Source organism: Nansenia antarctica, assembly GCF_963989245.1.
Source record: "Nansenia antarctica genome assembly, chromosome: 14".
Lineage (NCBI taxonomy): Eukaryota > Metazoa > Chordata > Actinopteri > Argentiniformes > Microstomatidae > Nansenia > Nansenia antarctica.
Genome location: NC_137684.1, coordinates 18,630,971 through 18,646,849, shown reverse-complemented (window position 1 = coordinate 18,646,849; position 15,879 = coordinate 18,630,971). Strand labels below are relative to the sequence as shown.

At 40.7% G+C, this 15,879-nt stretch overlaps 1 protein-coding gene across 1 annotated transcript; it reads right to left on the bottom strand.

Moving 5' to 3' along the window:
• Positions 1-9,718: 9,718 nt before the first annotated feature.
• On the bottom strand, positions 9,719-15,697 carry map1lc3b (microtubule-associated protein 1 light chain 3 beta). Its single transcript, XM_080545058.1, has 4 exons — positions 15,475-15,697; positions 12,759-12,814; positions 12,143-12,249; positions 9,719-11,798 (listed from the first exon to the last, which is right to left on the bottom strand). The coding sequence occupies exons 1-4, from the start codon at positions 15,512-15,514 to the stop codon at positions 11,621-11,623; spliced, it is 381 nt and encodes a 126-aa protein (XP_080401184.1). The 5' UTR covers positions 15,515-15,697; the 3' UTR covers positions 9,719-11,620.
• Between the last annotated feature and the right edge of the window lie 182 nt (positions 15,698-15,879).

Sequence of the window (15,879 nt, the reverse complement as noted above, 5' to 3'; positions counted from 1 at the left end):
GTGTCACTGGAGGGCACAGTGGTGCAGGCAGAGGAAGAGACATGTATTTGATCAGCGAATATCATAGGAAAGACAATCAAACAATGCGCCAGTTGAGTCAAATGAGTCGTCAAGACTTTGATTAAATCCATATTCACATGTTTGTAGTTGTTTCCATTCAGGATCCAGGACTGTGTCAAAGATTGTAGGCTGTCGGCCTACTGCACATCAGGGAGTTCCAGGCCCAACCTCAACTTGGCAGCCAAACGATTAGATCAGATAGACAATCATACTGGTTTGTAGTATTTCCCCTAATAGAATACAACAGTTTCACCTTTCACTGGCTCCAAAGAGAGTCGGGTATAACGCACATCACTCCCTGCCCTCCCAAAGAGGAATCCCATGTCTTTTAGTTTATTTCAAAGCTGATGTGGCTTATGTTTTTGCAGTCAATGGCTATGCATGTTGCTTGATCTGAAGTAAAAACATTAAGCGCATTTTGAAATATTTTACTTTAAACTTTGGTATTATCTTGAAGCAGATTTGAACTTAAAAAGGCAAATCATTGTGTTCTTTTTTATGTTTGTATTTTATTATGCAGTGTGTTTTAAGAATTGTTTGTTTTATATGAGGCATCCAAAAACTTTAGAAAAAAACATTGACATATTAAAATTGTTTCTGATTCAGTGTTCCAAGCCAACATTTGTGTGTTTCTCAGTGTGTTCATTGATAATGTTAATGTTCAATCAAGAAAAGGTTGTTGAATTGGTACTTTACATCACACATACTGTACAGTGGGGTGCAAACATTTGAGCGCCTGATAGTAGGTGAATGTTCAGATGATAGGCGGCGGCCTAGATTTGTTCCTTCCCCGTTAAGTGAATAATTAATAGATTGCTCAAGTAGACAATTAAGATAGATTTATTCCATACAGCGCTGGGCAGCCTCTCAACACACGGCAAGCAACGGTGAGAGGCACCCCGAATGACACTTTGCAGCGGGCTTATATCCTAGATTTCCGCTGACTCCGGAAACAGCTGTACCTTGCCACTAAAGTTAGATGTGGCTTTCGCCTCTTTCCAATACCATATAACGGTTTGTTCGTTCCGGTCAACAGTTACCTGACTCTCAGTCAGCTGACCGTTCGTTCCCAAATATACTGACAACAGTTCCCAAATAAGTCTCCATCCTGTGTCCATGCTGCTCTGTCTTGCTGACCACTGGTAACCTATACTGGTCTTACTACCCGTGCTCTCTAAATCTGGCCCAGGTCCAATTACAGAAAAGCCTGTTTGCAGTTTTGTGCTGATACAGCGAGAGAGGTTGGCTCACTTCTCAATAGTCAGATGTTACAACTTGCTGATAATCACTAATGATAAAGTATTTAGGGTTTACCTAAGCACAATGTAAAAAACACATCATATCAGCCCACTCTTTTTTTTCTTCTCTAATGGACAGTAACTTTAATTATTTCTCTTTCTTTCCCCATGGTTGAGATCCTGCATTCCCCCCCCGGAATCGCCATTAAATGACTTTTTCCCATGGACAAATGCAAGTCCCCAGTCATGTGGCCTGACAAAGTGAACAAACATCTCATTCCACAATTGACTTGGCATGAGTAAAAGGTCACTTTGTGGTTAAAACTACTCTGATGAATAATCACCTTCTTTGGATAAAAACCTTTTGTTGTTTAAAGGAGAAAATATCCAAATAGGTTTCTCATTACTATGTCTAACTACTCATTACAAATGAAGTAGGTATCATTTCCATCATTAAGTCAAATCAAATGTTTTTCCATAGTTTGTTACATAATTATACATTTTTAACAAATAGGGATATCGTCAATCAGTTTCTTTAGGTGTCTTGGTTCTTCGATATCCTAGGTCGATCTTCAACAGAGGGACCATCATGCTTTTCCGGTCGCAATGAGGCACTATCTGAGATGCTGGTGGAACATTGTTGTCTTTCGCCTTGTCGTCCTCTTGTCTTGTTGCTGTGTTATTGAGAGACTCACAGTAGAAATTATTCCATTCCCCATCATGATGCTTGCTCAAATGTTTTAACAGTGTTATTGAAACTCTAAATCCTTACCCCCTACTTTTCTCTCCCCTATTGTTCTATATCCCCATTGTCTGATCTTAAAGGTTTACTCCTGTTGTGGTGAATACGTACAACAATTGTCAACAAACTGGCAAACTCCTGCAACTGAGTCTAGTGCGCTATTCGGTTTAACTCCCTGGATGTCACGACGCATGCGAACAAGATTAGTGTCAGAGTCTTCAGTTAAAGTAAAGTCTGTTTCGTTAGTTAACACCCAGAGCGTATACAGAACCGATAAAATTGTGGCAATCCATCTTATGCACAACGAGGCCAGGATCACATGGTTTCTCCCGTCACGCATCGTCTGTCCGGTATCTCTTGTCCTAGTTTCAATCTTAATTCACAACAACATCAAGAATAATTGTTAATAGCAGAGATAGTTATCATTATGGTACTGGAATCAGTAATCGTTTGTCATGATACGTGTTTTCCCCTTTGCTTGGGTCTCATCGTCAGAGTCGAGAGTGGGTTGGGCTCCCTGTGGTCCCCCCCCTCTAGTGAGTTCTGCACTTGCCTGCTGAGACATTTTTAGATACAGGGATTGCACAATCGTTAAGTACAGGTAGACAGACATTTAGTTTCTCTCAGAATGGTTAACTCGTCCTTCATCAATGCTCCTAGAGGAAACAAAAGGATTCGTCATTTGAGGTTCATGCCATGGGTATCAAACTAGGACGTGTGTTGTGAAAAACCGTGAACCGTCCCTTTAATATCCAAATCAGTCTTCAATCCTTAGTTTATTTACTGTCAATGTGCAATCTGAGTCAATTCCCATAAGCATACTTTTAATGAGGTAGATAGGTTCTATTCTACCCGTATGTTAAAAAATTCTGATCATAATCATAACTGATGTCTTGAATACTTCCCCGTTGGTCTATGTACAGTATAAGCTTATTTTGCATTAAGGTTTAAATTTGCTGTGAACATTTAAATGTTCTATCCCTCTCTTATAATCAAATATTTCTCAGTCAATCACCCGTTGGTTTTAGTAGATTTATCAGAGACATTCTTGAGTCAGTGTGAATGGTTCTTTATCATAAATGTTGCATCTATGTGTAATGCTCGTGCATTCAGCTGTTGGCCGATTAACACTGTTGATCGTGTGAAGTACTGTCATATTCGTATGTGTAATTGCTTTATCAAAGTCTGTAGTCTGTCATGTCATTATCATGTTTCCGCTTCCAAACAGAAAAACAACATTTTCATTTACAGTTACACAGAGAATTATTATTTGTGGTTTCCCCTTTCTCTCATCCGTCAATCGTTCACTGTCATTTCAGCCCCCACTTCTGTTAGATTGGCCCTCAGCAACGCCCCCGTTTTTAGTCCGTCGCTCAGTTTCCCTGCATTTTCTTGGTTCTGTCAGGAGATAGAATTGGCAAGAGTTGTGTTGTCCGTTCGGGATTATTCATCAATCAAAATGTCACATATTCCTCTTTGCTTGTGTGAACATCAACAGTCATCAATGCATGGTCTTATCTCTGTTCACTAAGTAAATTCAAATGTTACGTTTACTGAATCAATGCAGAATTGTATGACAATTACAATAAGAGACAACTACATTTACGTGTATATGAGGAACACTTCTATGTGTTATCTGCAAGAATGCGTCTGTGTGTCTGTTTCACAGAGGCTGCGTCTTGTTTGCAAGGGCAGTTCTATTAATAGTGTAGGTTCAGAGTTTCGTCTCTGGTGCAGCTTTGTGGAGCAGTGTTTTTCCCCTCGTCTCTTTACCACTTTTTGCTGTTCGTGCTAAGCTATTTAGCTTGTCCTGAAAATACAATAGTTATTCATTTCACTCTTTATCATTTGTTTACAATATGTTAATCAATACAAGGATTCTTATTACTTAACTCAATGATTTCTCTATAACTCTATCACTCGACATGCTTCACGTAAGACTTCATTACCCATAATGCTTAGTATTCATTCCATCCCTCTAGGTCCGTGTATTGCGCAAGCTCCAAGACTTGTGGTTGGTGTCGCTTATTAAACAATCCCAAAGCTTCTAATTCCCTTATTCGTTTTTCAATCAATGCTGGTGTCATTGAGAAAATGTCTGGTGTTGATAATTTGAAGTTCTTTGCATCTTCTCCAATACCATCTAGAATCATGTTTGTAAAGAACGCGTTCGGTTTGTCCTCTAATTCCAAATTCGCCTTTTCTCTCCAGGTATTTTGGAATCTGATTACAAAGTCAGACATTGTTTCATTAGGCTTACGTTTACAGGTCAGAATTTGTGAGATATCACGGTTTTGGCTGGCATGGTCGTTTAGAAATTTGGTTAATTGTTCAATGTGAGTCACTTTGTGTTCTTTATTAAACCATGGGAATCGTTCATTAATTGTTTTACCTCTACATGGCCCATCATTATTTTCATTCAAAGTTTCACAAGCATTTATCAAAGTATCAATTTCAACATCTGGCATTAACGTGATCAGAATGTATCTTAAATCCGTGCCATTCAAATTACCATGTAGCAACATTGTTTTATACCAATTTATGAATCCTTTTGGGTTAATCAAGGGTCTGGGTGCGTCGACTATGATTGCAGATACGTCAGATATGGTTAATGGTTTATACAGGACTTTCTCCTCTATAGTTAGCAGTGGCGCTTGTACCTGGATCACGCTGCGTGTCACAGCCTGCTCCGCCTGTTCCGCCTGTACAGGAGGAGACACGCTCTGTACCTCCTTTATCTTGGGTATAGGGTTAGACCTATTGTGTTCCTGCTTTCTGACAATATTACCAGGCCATTGATTAGACATTATTACCCATGCTTGATAGCCTTCTTTCATGTAATCAATATCCCATAATGGGTCGCAAATGCTTTTGTTCGATATCAAATATTCATCAATAATCTTCAGTTTATTCTTTTCAAAACTCCCGATACTTGGGAAATTATCGTCACTCCATTCCGCAATCTTTGTTAGAAATGGTTCTGCATAGAATGGTCCTAATTTAAGTAAAATCCATCCCTTTGGTGTCACTGTATCAGTGTATTTTATCGGAATATCAATTATGTGTGGATCAATTTCCAATAGTTTCTTAATGGCTTGTCTTTCCCCTCTTGGCAGGTCCCTAACCGACTTATACTTAATAATCCGTTTCTCACAATTTGCCGTCCTAGACGTTTGATTACCCATGTTTGATTAATTACAATGCACACAACGTTAGTAAAAAGGAATTCTTTTATCTAAATTGTCTCGTTAGAGCTTTATAGTTACCCAATTCGTGTTTAGTACTACTTATATGCTTTAATTCAGTCCGTTGTATTGCGTTTCATCAAGGTCATTTAAATCCACGTCTCATCTGTTCTCTCCTGTCTCAATAAATCAATCTTGTCACTCAAATCTGTTGCGCTTTAACATTAACACAAATACCATATCTTTTCAAATTCTTATCGTCCTACAACTGTCTTATTACCGCTGACCTATATCTTTCATTATCCTGTTTCTCTACATAATATACCCACATTACTAGACCACTTATAAACACTTTCTTTAAATCATACTTCAAATTACATACCATAACCACTTGCGTGTCAATACCTTATTCATTTAACCATCTTAATCAACATTCTACTTCTGAGTTTCAAATCCTGTGCTATGACACAATACCATATTTCTGTACCATACAGATAACCATAATACTGTATTTCTGTTGACTTCAAGCGTGCTCTGCAGTTCACCTTATTTCCTGTCAAATGCCTCAATATCTTAAAATAAAACCCCACGGAATGCCCAATTCCGTTTAATCAATTCTTCTATGAATTAATCAATATCCAGTATCAGTATGTCACCTCCAGAGTGACACCTAGCAGCTCTGTCCTTTTATACCGTATTATCCTATATGTGGATTAATGACCTTCATGTACACAGCAATACTCAAACTTTAATATTTAGTCCAATTTAGTCATTAGCCCCCCCATCATCAAATTCATCCCCTTTCCTTCATTCAAGGAAAAAATTACAGGTTTTTCCCTCTAGAACAACAATTCAGGTTAAAGCACACAACCACACTGTGTTTATCTGCCTTACCTGTCTCGCTGAATCTAGGATCCTGTTCGTTAAACGCCAATTGATAGTAGGTGAATGTTCAGATGATAGGCGGCGGCCTAGATTTGTTCCTTCCCCGTTAAGTGAATAATTAATAGATTGCTCAAGTAGACAATTAAGATAGATTTATTCCATACAGCGCTGGGCAGCCTCTCAACACACGGCAAGCAACGGTGAGAGGCACCCCGAATGACACTTTGCAGCGGGCTTATATCCTAGATTTCCGCTGACTCCGGAAACAGCTGTACCTTGCCACTAAAGTTAGATGTGGCTTTCGCCTCTTTCCAATACCATAACGGTTTGTTCGTTCCGGTCAACAGTTACCTGACTCTCAGTCAGCTGACCGTTCGTTCCCAAATATACTGACAACAGTTCCCAAATAAGTCTCCATCCTGTGTCCATGCTGCTCTGTCTTGCTGACCACTGGTAACCTATACTGGTCTTACTACCCGTGCTCTCTAAATCTGGCCCAGGTCCAATTACAGAAAAGCCTGTTTGCAGTTTTGTGCTGATACAGCGAGAGAGGTTGGCTCACTTCTCAATAGTCAGATGTTACAACTTGCTGATAATCACTAATGATAAAGTATTTAGGGTTTACCTAAGCACAATGTAAAAAACACATCATATCAGCGCCCCTGGTTTAAATGTCTGTTACAATTAATCTCCAAGGCCCAGTAGTTCAAAACGTTTAATCTCAATCAGATCCGATCAGATTTTGAAATCCCATTTTTTGTGATCCAAGATCAGACAACTCGGCCAGATTTTGTCTCAGTATTTCAAAGCAATTCAGAATAGGATCCCCCTGATCCAGATTCAGACTTTTCAAGATTACTAGATCTTAAATATCAGTGCTTTAATCCTACCACTCTCTATCTAGTGGATATGAAAAATAATACAAGAAAGACAAGACACCACATTGCAGACATGTCTAATTATATTTTTAAATACATAAAGGACTTAATAGAGTACTGAAGAGGCGTTTTGCATGCCTCAACTCTCTGAGAGTGGAACCCCAACGAGCATGCCGCATAACACTGGCTTGTATTGTGCTACACAATATCGCTGTCCACAGGGTTCGAGTTATAAGCTGAACTCTGTGGGGGTCTCCAAAATAACAGTGCGAAATGTTCTCATGCACGCGCGAATCATGCCCACACAGCGATGGGACTTACAAGTTCTAATTAGCTATAGGCAATAGCGGATTAAGGTGGTCAGTGGCCCTAGGCTACTCCTTTGTGTGAGGACCCCCCTGCCCCCATACACAAGCCTCCCCCCTCCCCAAAATATACAACTCACGAGCACCCTGCACACACACACACACCACTCATAATGCTTTACCATAAAACACTTAAACACTTTAATAACACAATAACACAACAGTGTTAATAATGCAAAGAATTAAAAAAAGGTTCAGTGCATTCAGTTCTGTCTCTATTGCTCTCCTCTCCCGTTGTCTCTCTGTTACTGTCCTGTTGTCTGTCTCTCTGTTGCTGTCCTGTTGTCCGTCTCTCTGTTGCTCCCCTCAGCTCTAAATGACAGAAATGAATTAGCTAATTAGTTGGCATGTAAACATATAGTTAGGGTTGGGTACAGTTTGGGTTTTATTCGATACCGGTGACAAATCGATACTTTAAAAACGGTACCGGTACCGAAACATCATCCTCATCCTCAAATCCCAACATATCCTGATGCCACAGCTGCAGGCTACTCATTTCACCACATCAACAGCCCCACATGAAACAACAGCTATAAAAGCGATAGTCACACATGTATCTCGGCCAATAATTGTGTTATTTTTGCTATACAGAAGGAGCGAAAAATACATTAGGTTAGTACACTAGGTTAGTAAAAAGTAAAAGCCACCTTACCTTTACGGAGACAAGATAGACCTGTGTGGTCTGTTTTCAGTAGGCTGCGGTTGCGGTCCTGGATGCTGACGTCCGATGTCCTTTCTTTATCCAAGATTGGATGAACGGGAGAGGGTCAAATTTGTCTTTGATAAAAACCCGAAATTTTCTAGGCTTGATGACCCGGTCGGCAGCAGTGGCCTTTTTTTGGGCGGCATGGTAGCTACTACTGTATGTATATACTCCTGTATAGCTAATGAATGAATGTTTGCTTCTCAATAATAGGCTAGGTGCACGATCTCACTACTTCCTGAAAGGCAACTGGTGTCTCACTCTATTGGTTTAATTGATTAATCAGCTGTGCACTGTGTGTTCCAACGGTTTACCGCACAGCTGATTAATCAACCTTTTGCTGTTGCACAATATTCTACTGCGCCCCATGGTGTCTTGGTGGTGAAGTGCAGGCAGTCAAAGGCATACTGTCATTCACAGGAGATTAATGGTGCGCGTAGTTCTTTTGGAAAACGTGTTTATTTTACAATATTTATAATATAAATTAAATAATATTCATTACATTGACATTTTGATCAAATAATAGTTGTGGTAATGTATTATTAGCGACCCCCACAGATTTTTGATTTTACTGCCTTCATGGGAGCTCAGAGAGCCTCAGACCATCTCTATGGGTCCTCAGCTCCCATTGGCTCCCACATAACTCGAACCCTGGCTGTCCATCCCAGAGTCCCCCTCTCTGACATCGATGATCCCCCAGAGCCCCTTGCACCTGCTGATGATCTAGGCCCAGCTATGGATTTCCCTCTAAATGAGAGACTGAGTGGTGGTGCAATGCGAGATGCTATTGTCCGCAATTACTTTTGAAAGGTGATGACAGATGATGGACTTTTTGTTTTTGAAGATATTTTTTCTAAATTACATTTGTGATTGACAATGTTTGTTGTGATACTTTTATGAGCATAAACATTTATATAATCAACATTTGGTTAAAAACTAAATAGGCCACCAACAAAATAGGCAATCTTGGGTGGGTGGAAGGAAGAATGGATTCCACCAAATATCAAGACATTCTAGAGGCTAATGTTTGAAATTTAAGTTGAAGAGAGGTTGGGTATTCCAGCAAGACAATGACCCGAAGCATACCTCAAAATCAACCATGAAGTACCTCCAGGAAAGACGGATTAAGGTTTTGGAATGGCCATCACAATCCCCAGACTTGAATATTATTGAAAATCTGTGGAGATCTCAAACATGCCGTGCATGCAAGAAGGCCAAATAATATTTCTGAGCTAAAGGTGTTCTGCCAGGAAGAATGGGGAAAAATTCCAAAAACAAGAATTGAAAGACTCTTAGCTGGCTACAGGAAGCGTTTGCAAGCTGTTATAGTTGCCTGAGGAGGAGTTACAAAGTACTAGCTGACATGGTTCCCAATCTTTTGCACAAGGCCTTTTTCCTTGTTTTATTATTTTTGAAACTGTAAACGTTTTTTTTTTTTTTTAAAGTATCTTGCTTTAAAATGTGATGAAATGTGTCATGTTAAACTCTGTACCATTTAGAGTTTAGGTTTGTTTCTTTTCACTTAGATATTAATCGTAAAAGGCATTTTCACTAGGGGTGCCCACATTTTTGCACTCCACTGTATACTGAACATATGTTCACTATATCACTGAACCTTTGCACACGGAATAAAACAATACAAAAAAAGTAATTTGTGGGGAATACAGAACAACATTTTTTATTTATTTTTTATTCATAAAATACCAACATAAATACAAGAAAATGTGTAATATTGCTGTAAATGTGAAGAGTGAGATTGTGAAATAAAGGGGAAGGCAGAGGGACTCAGGTCTGATAGCACTGCACCATGTCCTCTACGAAAAACCCTCAATCAAACTGATCATAGAATTATCTTATTCTTTACACACACAGAGCATATGGACATATGGACTTTTTACAAGGAAATAAAAATCACATTAAATAATAACAAAAAAAAAAGATTAACTGCCAAAAATGCTGAGATAAAAAAGCATCTAAACATTTATGTATACAGTTCAGAGGACAGCGAGAGGGAAGCAAGCACAACAGCACACATTAAAAAGGCCTTTATAACCCTTTAAAACAATTTAATATTCTAGAAGCGTGCCGCCCAAGAACGGACATGGTCGAGTCCTGGGTTGTTTCAGTGAGGCTGAGAACGTTGCAGATAAAAATGTAAGTTATAGAGCTGACGGGACCCCCTAGTCCAGATGTCAGAAACCCATACCTGTTCTACACAACACATTTCAATCTGAACACTCTAATATTTCATCCTCCTGAACAGACCCCTGTTCAGAGCCCTAGGGCAGATTTAGGAAGGAGGGGTGGAGGGATGGACAGTCGGCCCACAGACAGACAGACAGAGGGACCAAAAGATGTCTACCCGTCTACCAGCCAGCCTGCCCAGGCTTAACCGACCACCAACCCAACACCACTCCTCACTGTTTCTGACATCGTCTTCATCATCATCATCCCACATCCTATGACCCTTCCACACACGTGCAAGTCGAGTCTTTCATGCTCTCCTATTATAGTGTTCACGGTCAGTGGAGAATTATTATTCCTTTCTTATTTTTCCAATATCTGTACACTGAGGCGTATTTTTTTTACAATCATCATAGCAGGTTTTCTATAGCATTGCATCTTTTTTTTTTTTTACCCAGAATTCCACACCTCCAACAATAGGAGATGTTTACAACAAGGCAGGAAAAAAAACAAAATTTAAAAAGGACCTTAATATTCAATAAGAAGCTACGTAAAAGACCCTTTGAACCCCTAACCCTTATCAAGTAGAGAAAGCAGAATCGAGGGAGGTGAATTGCCAAACTGAACACATATTATTGGCCTTAGAAATGGTTTCTGTACTGTAAATACAACTACTATGTTTTCAGGATTATCAATGGAAAAAGTGAGAACTACAATTTCTTCATGGCGGTTAAGACTCTTATTGGCCCGAGTCACCTGTTTGAGGAGACTGTACTGCGTGACCATCACATGTGTTGCGGCAGTAATATGTCCTACTGTGTCAGTCAAACGATTCAACACTTCAATTAAACTGTTACCAGATTCCTCAGCAGCTGTTGGTATGATTGAAGCTTCATCCAAGACTGATTCAAGTTTAGCAACAACCAGTGGGAAATAAGAGATTGGGGGGGATTTCTCTGTCTATATCAACTAAATTATGACAGATTCAAGCATGGCTATATGCTATTGGTTGAGTCTGGTGGGAGCTCGAGCAGAGCAGCCAATCAGATGTGTGCTATACTGATCCATTCTACAGCAAAACAACCAATCAGAACAACCGTTTCGCTATACAATGTATATGAATGATATAAGAGGCGCTTAAACGCCAGGGGAAAGAGGTCTGTTTGGTTACTATTGTCTTGGCTAGGGTTGTAAAATAAGCAAGTGTTCGAGGGGTGAAGGAAGGCGAGGATAGGTCTGTATTCAGGTGCAAGGGAAGGAGGACGAGAAAGGCAGGGATGGGTGCGTATTTAGGAACAAGGGATGGGGGAGGGTAGATCTGGATATGGTTATCATTGTCCGAGCGCTGGCCATGTGGTTGGGTTGGGAAGGCCGTCCTGTTCACTGGGCGCCGGCCACAGTTCCGAAGGTCTCCTGCGAAGCGTAGACCATGTAGAGGAAGCCGTCTTCATCCCTCTCGCGCTCGTACACCTCAGAGATGGCAGCTGACACAGACACCATGCTGTGGCCGTTCACCAGCAGGAAGAAGGCCTGGTTGGAGTTCAGCTGCAAACGCCTCCTGGTGGACGAACACAGTCAGGACAGGGGAGATCAGTGCCAATTCAATTCAGCTCAGCTCAAAATAACTGTAGGCCTATTTGTCAACAAGTGCATTGCACATCAAATCACCAAATGTGTATACATGACACTGAACATGTCCATGAAGTAACGTGTGTCTAGATGTTTGTCGTTTCCTGTATTTGATATTGTGTATTTTATTGTGTCTATGTTCACTGTTTTTAGGACGACAGATAGACATTAGCTTCTTGCTAAATCTGATGCACCCATCTTCTTGTTTCCCGTGGACACTTAATGCGTGTGCACACTGTCCTTCTCTAAACCAAATCAACTAAAACTAAGTACCTAATGATTTTGATCAGCTCGCTCATGTTGACATGGTCGGGAACCAGGAACTTTGTCTTGTCTAGGATGGGCAGCTGCTTCTCTCCCTTGTACCTCTCGATGATGACCTGGAAGCAGAGAGGAGAGGAAATGTCTCATTCACTGTCACCTGCCCCCACCCTAGGAGGAGTCACATTACCAACACACAGCTTCCCCTGAGGGAGAATGGGTGGAGGTCAGAGAGGCATTACTCAGCACTTTGTGGCCCCGGGAGGGACAAAAGGAAACACACAGGAAGTTCTCATGTCATGTAATTGAGGCCCTGTCTGTCACTGTGTGTGTGTGTGTGTGTGTGTGTGTGTGTGTGTGTGTGTGTGTGTGTGTGTGTGTGTGTGTCTTCTGTTCATATCCACATGGAGGGACAGCAGATGGAAGGTTGGACTGATATTCTATCCTCCAGGGTTTCTTCAGTAACAGTCATCTATATCCTTGGGTCCTGACACATGGTGAATGCAGAGACGGTTGCACACCTCTCTATCTACTGTGCTTTATGAGATGTAAATGATGTTTGGCTGTTGTATTTCCCCAAGTCCTAACCCCCCCCCCCCTGGTTAGGTGGTAAAGGTGTGATACTAACCGGGATCTTGTTGGGGTGTTGCTCTCGGATCAGCCTGACATCGTCTACTCTCTGCTCTGTGGGGAGACAACGGTAAGGAGGACAGGTGAGCTTACAGAGACAGGTGGGTCGTACAGAACACCAAGCAGACAGGTGGGCAAATAAACTAAAAAGCATAAAAAGACCTCATCAAGGGCACATGTATATCTTCATTGATATACACTCAAGAACAGGGCCCCAATTCACACATGTACACCGTTGTTGGTACGGTTGCAAAAGTTCAGATCCTTTACAATAGGGTTTCAGGGGGGTGGAGAGGCCTGAGGACTTCACAACTCATTTTGATCGTTGAATAAGGATATATTTATTAATAGACACATGTTATGCTTCCTCATACACACACACTACTTTGGGCTTGAGTCGATCACGTTTGCCCTCTCTCACAGGCATCTGGGTTCATATAGACACAATGGAGTTCAACCAAGCAGGTGTTGACTCAACCGGGGCTGTAAAAGCAAACAGAAAATGCTTGTGCTTGTTCAGAAAAATGATTAGCAGTTCTGATCCTGCCCTGCTGAACCTCGCAACTCCGGGCCCACATGGAACACGGTCAAAGAACGTATCACCTGATAAGGCCTTGGCTTGAGACCATTTTTTTTACTAAATTCAATAGACTTCAGAGATGAATTGCCTAAATAGTTATCTCAGTGAAGTGAGGGCTTTTTGTCCGACATTTACGGTTGTAATGAGTTAATTGCCAGAGTGGTTTGCAGGAACAAGGAAGGACTGTCCACCTCTGGGTGACTTGCCTGTGATTCCAATGGGCCTATGCAGAGTGAGGTTATAAAACACTCTGGCTCTATACTATGTGACTAAAAGCTTTTGCGTTATAAACATTTTGACACAAAGAGAAACAATACAATAAAGTTACAAATATTGTAATATTAACATATAGGCTAATTATGTTTGTTGCCCATAGTCATGATTGCTTTGCCACAACAGTTGACATATCAACTGGAGTCAGCCAACTCAAGCGACAATAGGCCCCAACATTAACTCTTTAAATCGTGAGTTTAGAATGATCAGGTTCTATCTCCGTTTAGAATGATAAGGTTCTATCTCCGTTTAGGGCAGTTCAGAGATATTGAGCGTCAACGTTTTTACATTCCATTATGTTTTGTGAGATGGAACCTTTGTATTTTTATGAATTACTAACTCGAAAATGTCAACATTTTAAAAATAACACCACACAGGCATTAATAAACACCTAATGGATCAGATTATGTAAAAAAAAAAAACTCAATTTTGACAAAAATGGAGATAGAACCTTATAATTCTAACGTCACGAAAGTGCCCAGAGAGCAGATGTCACCGATGACTCAGTCTCACTTCTCATATTGCGCAAATAAGGAACTTTTCCTAACGGAGCACTGGCGCAATAAACGTCTCCTAAGTCTCTAGCCTACTGCGAACTGTTTATCTCAAAAGGTTGGAGTTGGAGGGATATGAACAAAGACGTCATATAATAATAATAATAATAATAATAATAGGCTACCCATAATTTCAGACAGATCTCGCCTGGCTAATAACGTTGAACGCATTTCACATAATTGGAGCTTACTCATGGTAGCCGCCATCTTTTAGTACGTTACTGTATACGACAAAATAGGCCAACTTCAAATGGTCTCAACGCACATATCCACCGGGCCTTTTTTATTTATGACAATAAAATAAAATCGTTTTGGAGTCTATCTATGTCAGATTTCTTGACATGGCGCTTATCGGATAGACGGGGGCGCTTAACCCAAACTGTCAACAAGACAAGACCCCTCTCAGTCATCCAACACTAGGGGGGTATTCCATCAACATCGCTAAAGGAAAATCCAGGTTTAGTCTGATAAATCTCGCGAGAGTTCTTAAAAATATCTAGGCATATTCTGATAAGTCTCGCGAGAGTTATCAAAAAATAAGACAGGATTTTCCTTTAGCAACGTTGATGGAATACCCCCCAGTCTAGAGAACACACTGATCAAGCAAAGCGACGATAAACACGACAGTTTATAAAGCGATCACGTTCTAAAACGGTAACATTTCAATGTGATTAAACATCTGTTTTGTTTAATGTTCCCTTTCGCCTTTCCCTAAGGCCCTCCTAACCTCAACACCCTGTCCTGTCCCATCCCCCAATCCTGCAGCGCACTTGGGTGCATTTCGACATGAGCCATTTGGACTTGTTTTTGTAAACATCTCTCTTACACAAACAAACACAGAAATGCACCGTTTAGATTACAACGATCGGATAGATTACAACGATTACCAATAATGTCACTGTATACTAATGACATTAAATGTTCCACTGTTGACGACAAATAATGTTAGAAAGGCTACTGTCTGATAGCCACCACCCTAAATGACCCGAAATGATTTGTCACTACTAACGACAGAGCTTATATTTTTCCTTACATACAAATGTCATAATCTGTCAAATGACATCATTATTTTGGGCTGTCTATCGCCATAATAATCCTGCTCGAAGTTAAACTGATGAACTTCCATCCACTAGGGAGAATTAGGTAACCGTCTGTTCTGTCAATAAAGGCTGGTAAAACTGTTACGAAATGGAGAGCACACTGGATGTGGGTGTAGGAATACATAATGATTACAAATGACATGAAATGAAAATACACCTGTTTAAGACAGCTTAATTCATGGTAGAAGTCGCTTGGGCAATACCTACCAAATGTCCTCCTTTGTTTGAACGTCTTCTCAGAAGGCATTATTGCACGGAGGTCAAACACTTTCTTTAGTCGAGGCAAATGGTGTCAGTTAGGTTAAAAGAAAGAAATGACACCCGCTGATATACACTGGTGAGGTTATCAGAACCCGATTTGTGTAATAAAAAGTTATTTGAGTCCTTTGATGTCGTACGAACCTTCCTAGGCTGGCTGCTGCTGCGGAGTTCAGTCTCCAAAACAAACCTGTCAGCTGACACCTGACGTCATTGAGAGAGAGAGAGAGAGAGAGAGAGAGAGAGAGAGAGAGAGAGAGAGAGAGAGAGAGAGAGAGAGAGAGAGAGAGAGAGAGAGAGAGAGAGAGAGAGAGAGAGAGAGAGGGAGAGAGAATGAGAGAGAGAGAGGGAGAG